The 5,398-nt window shown below is 39.6% G+C and overlaps 1 protein-coding gene across 3 annotated transcripts in view; it reads right to left on the bottom strand.

Annotated features, from left to right (window-relative positions):
• The window catches only part of LOC107556738 (protein TMEPAI-like), a 29,409-nt gene that overhangs the window by 11,548 nt on the left and 12,463 nt on the right, over positions 1 to 5,398 (bottom strand). For 2 of the 3 annotated variants that reach the window (XM_016239928.1, XM_016239929.1), the window contains exon 2: positions 336 to 490. In XM_016239928.1, the coding sequence (XP_016095414.1) occupies positions 336 to 490 (155 nt within the window). Of the gene's footprint in view, positions 1 to 335; positions 491 to 1,531; positions 1,687 to 5,398 lie in introns of all 3 variants that reach the window. The other variant, XM_016239930.1, reaches the window with a different exon arrangement.

Genomic DNA, 5,398 nt, shown 5'->3' with positions numbered 1-5,398 from the left:
CGCACACGCTCACCCAGCACACACTCACACACAGCACACACACACACACACACACACAGTACACACATACACACACTCACACAGCACACTCACACACACACTCACACAGCACACTCACACAGTACACACACACAGTACACACACTCACACACACACACACACACTCACACAGTACACACACACACACACACACACACACACACTCACTCACACAAGTAAAATGTACAGTTACACAGTTACTCCACAGTGATGAGATGCCTGGCGTGAGACGGACATCAGCGTGTGTGAATGAAGCTGTCACGGACAGTGTGTGTGTGCGTGTGTGTTTTTCTTACCGATGGCAGGGGCAGGTGTCGTCTGTGCGCTCGTCCGTGGCGAGAGATGAGAGACCGCGCAGACAGTCTGTAGTGATTCAGCAGACACGTGATCACCACCACCATCATCATCATCACCACCACGATCACCAGAATCTGAACAAACTCCAGCTGGGCTGCGCACACACACACACACACACACACAGAAATACTGTGAATCACACTGAATGCATCTTTACCGTCTACAGTCATGCTAATAAAGGTGCTCGTAATATAAGTGAAAACTTGAGTAAACATGAAAATAAAGTTCAGAAGGGACGCAATAAGATTCAAAATAAGATTCAAAAAGATCTCAAAGGAGCTTCAGGAACTCAAAACACATTTTACAGTAAAAACAACATTTTTCATTTCCACTAATAGTTATTCAGAAAAACTACTAGTTCCAAAGACCAGACCAAACTTTAAACAATTCAGTGACTCCATAAACAATTAATACTGAACATTATGTAGAAGGGGAACATCTACAGAGACTCATTTACACACTAGTGTTCGGGGTCGGTAAGCTTTTTTAAATGTTTCTGAAAGAAGTCCTTTCTTCTCACCGAGGCTGCATTTATGTGATCCAAGATACAGTAAAAACCGTGAAATATTAGAATTTTAAACATCTATTTTCTATGTGAATATCTGTTAAAGTGTCATTTATTTATCAGCATTCCTCCAGTCTTCAGTGTCACATGATCTTCAGAAATCAGTATAATATGCTGATCTGCTGCTCGAGAAACATTTCTGATTATCATCAATGTTGAAAACATTAATATTTTTGTGGAAACTGTGATCCATTTTATTTTTCAGGATTCACAGATGAATAGAAAGTTCAAAAGAACAGTATTTATTTGAAATAGAAATATTTGTAACATTATAAATGTCTTTACTGTCACTTTTGAGCAATTTAATGCATACTTGATGAATAAAAGTATTAATTTCTTTAAAGCTCACAAACTGTTGAGTATTAGATACGCAGATATTTTCATAGTTTAGTCAGCATCACAGTTAATGTTAAAAGAAGTTCAGACACAGAAAACTGACCTCAATTGTACCATCACATTTGCAAGTACAAGGACTGACCCAAAATAATGAAATAAAATAATATTAAGCAGACAAACCCAGCAGCCTGATCCTCCAGCTTCTCTAAAACACTATAAGAGCTTCAGACTCACCGCTGCAGCGCGTCTGAACACACGGCTGCGAAGCGTCCGCCTCATGGAGCTGCATGATGCCACATCCACCAGAGTTAAACTCACACTGAAGCTCCTGCATTCCCACACACCCCGGGGCAGATGGGGCTGAGCACCGCCGGTCTAGACTGAATTGTCTGTGTGAGCCGGTTTTGCATATGAAAACAAAAAGAGTACGAGACAGCTGATGGTGCGAGGACGTGAAGTGAGCCACGAGCGCAGAGCCAGACACAAACACACATTCATAATGACTGACTGTCCACACACACACACACACACGCACACACATTCAGAGATCAGACGCAGGGTGCCGCAGGGGTCATGAGAGGTCAAAGCTCCGCCTCTCCCCCGTCTCTTTCTCAAGGGTTGTTCCTGATCGCAGTCGAGCCAGACAGACAGAGAGAGGAGGGGCGCGCATGCGTGTGCGTGTGTGTATTTAGCTGCCGTTTGGGAGCAAATTTGACCTTAGAAATGAGTTTAAATCTGACCAAACATTCAGGGCCGTCTATATATATATATATATATATATATATATATATATATAAAGCTGCGCCAGTATATTTTATATATAATATATAAATATTAATCTATAACAATGTTTGAATACTTTTAGGGTGTGTTAGTCTGTGGCAATAAGAATTAATTTTACAATACAACAACAGAAGTCTATAGTACATGCTCATTTATATGGTGTGTGTGTGTATTTGTACTCACTGTGCTAATGTGTGCTGCTCTCTTTTTTGCCAAATAGACCATTAAACACCAAAACACACACACACACACACACACACACACACACACACCAGTCTGCTGACAGTGGCTGTGCCTCAAATGGGTGAGTGGGTGTGGTAGCCATGTGTGTGTGTGTGTGAGAGTGTGTGTGTGTGTGTGTGAGAGTGTGTGTGTGAGTGTGAGTGTGAGTATATGTGTTTGTGTGTGTGTGTGTGTGTGTGTGTGTGAGTGTGTGTGTTTGTGTGTGTGAGTGTGTGTGTGTGTGTGTGAGTGTGTGTGTGAGAGAGGTCACATGGTGTCACAATTTGCTTGCAAATTTCCATGGGAATGACAAAGCAGAGAAACACAGAGAGAGAGAGACAAAGACAGAGACAGAGCCTCTCGCTCACCGAGAACCGACTGTGGGAAACAGCAGACAGACATCATAAAACATACGGCCGCAGTCCTGAAGCTGATTGTTAGTGAGCATTTTATAAAAACAAGGTCATGTGATATTATAGTGAATATAGTTCATCTTTTATCCTGTACATTAGTGGAACAGTTCACCCAAAACTGAAAATGTGCTCACGCTCAGGCAATCCCAGATCAGGATGAGTGTGTTTCTTCATCAGGTTTGTAGAAATGCAGCACTGCATCAGTGTCTCAGCAATGGATGCTCTGCAGTGAATGGGTGCCGTCAGAATGAGAGTCCAAACAGCTGATAAAAACATCACAATAATCCACAAGTAATCCACAGCACTCCAGTCCATCAGTTAACATCTGGAGAAGACAAAAGCTGAAACTAATCCAGCATTAAGACAATTTTATACGAGTCCATAATAACTCTTCCTCCAGTGAAAAAGTGCATCTGCTGTTGTCTCTCACATCAGAATCCAGCCACATATGTGTTTAGAGCTGTTTAAACGCTGCTTGATCTGTGCAGATCTCTCTCCTGATTCACACCAGAACACTGACTCACTGGAGGAAGAGTTATTATGGACTCGTATAAAATTGTCTTAATGCTGGATTAGTTTCAGCTTTTGTCTTCTCCAGATGTTAACTGATGGACTGGAGTGCTGTGGATTACTTGTGGATTATTGTGATGTTTTTATCAGCTGTTTGGACTCTCATTCTGACGGCACCCATTCACTGCAGAGCACCCATTGCTGAGACACTGATGCAGTGCTACATTGACAGTAACCTGATGAAGAGACAAACTTTGTCTGAGTTGTTGTACATATTCAGTGACCCTCATTCAGACGGGTGAACCTCAGAGAGGCTAGTCACAGGACTTCACCAGCTCTGGATTAACTAGGCCGGATGGGTTGCGTGAGCACAGCATTGGTGAAGGTTCAGACGTGTGTGTTTGGTCTAGCGGCACAGGTGGCCCTTGAAGAATCAGTCTGAACATGTGTGTGTGTGTGTGTGTGTGTGTGTGTTTGTGTAACGCCGTTCAAACACGCCAAGGACGGAAAATGCGGTAAACAATGCAAACTATGCTTTAATGAGAGGCAGAGACTGACGGTTGAACTCATTCTGAAAAATACAAACGGAATGGTCGTTTAGGAGGATTCAGATGCTGCCTGAACGCTTGAGAACGTCATTCTGCACCGACACAAACCAATGGAAATAATAAAGGGAAGGTTGGGCATCAATCATGATATACAAACGAAATTTAAAACACCAGTGACAAAGTGACCACTGGATGAAAACACATGCAAAAGTTCTCACAGATTTGTCCCGGGCACTGGACTCGGCAGGCGTCTGTGCACTTCGAGTCGCTCCAGCCGTGTTTGTGTTCGGGCAAAATAACATTCCAGACTCTGGATAAACTCCAGCCTGTGCTTCATCACGCCGGAATCATCCACTCGTTCAGCTTCAGTTTCACAGTCGAGCGTTTATCAGAGACTAAACCTGAGACTGAACCTCCAGAAACACTGAAACCAAAACGGTCTTCATGCACTGTAAAAAATAAAAATAAAATATATATATACACTACCGTTGAAAAGTTTGGGATCAGTAAGAATTCTCTTCTGAAGACGTCTCTTCTGCTCATCGAGGCTGCATTTATTTGATCAAAAATACAGAAAAAACATTAAAATTGTGAAATATTATTGCAATTTAAAATAACGGTGTTCTATTTTAATATCTATTAAACTGTAATGTATTTCTGTGATGCGCAGCTGTATTTTCAGCATCATTCCTCCAGTCTTCAGTGTCACATGATCTTCAGAAATCAGTATAATATGCTGCTTTATTATCAATGTTGGAAACATTGGCTTAATATTGTTTTGTAACATTTTTCAAGATTCTTTGATGAATACATTTACTTAAAAAATAAATCTTTTCTAACCGTTCATAAGCATGGGGACAGCAGATTTTTATTCTTTCTATTTTTGAAAGAAATTAATACTTTCATTCAGCAAAGATGTGTTAAATTGATAAAAAGTGACAGTAAAGACTTATATTGTTAGAAAAGATTTTTTTTTGAATAAATGCTGTTCTTTTGAACTTTTTATTAAGAGAAAGGGCAAGTTGGATTAAATGAAATTTTGAAGTAGAAAAACTGAAATATTTTATTTTCTTGTAAAACATAATATCTGGTAATACTTAAATTTTTACAGCAGTTATTAACTTTTGTTAACGTGGTTAATAAAAATGTTCATGTTAGTTCACAGTGCACTAACTAGTGTTAAGAAATATAACATTTGATTAAATAAATGTCAAGTAAATGTTGAGATTAACATTAACTAAGATGAATAAATGCTTTAGAAGTATTTTTCATTAATATTTTGAATTAGATTTTATTTTTATATTTTAATTAAAATGTTAGTACTTTTCTTGTGTATTTATGTAATTTTTTATGTTTACATAGTTTTTATTAAGTTTTATTATTTATTAGTTGTTTAGTACTTTATTTATTTTCAAGCAAAAAAAATTTTTTTATGGTTTTAACGATAATAACCCTGCACACAGAGCTTGAACGAACTCAAACCCAGATCTCGTGAGAAGCAGTCAAACCCGTCGCTAACAGACACTATTAATGCCATGTGACCGCGACCAACCCGTCTGTGTTCTCAGACAAAACAACCTGATGGAAACACACACACACACACACTCTCTCGCTCACACACACAC

This window comes from Sinocyclocheilus grahami, unplaced genomic scaffold (assembly GCF_001515645.1).
Source record: "Sinocyclocheilus grahami isolate Dianchi unplaced genomic scaffold, SAMN03320097.WGS_v1.1 scaffold577.1, whole genome shotgun sequence".
NCBI lineage: Eukaryota > Metazoa > Chordata > Actinopteri > Cypriniformes > Cyprinidae > Sinocyclocheilus > Sinocyclocheilus grahami.
This window is presented reverse-complemented; position numbering and strand designations above follow the sequence as displayed.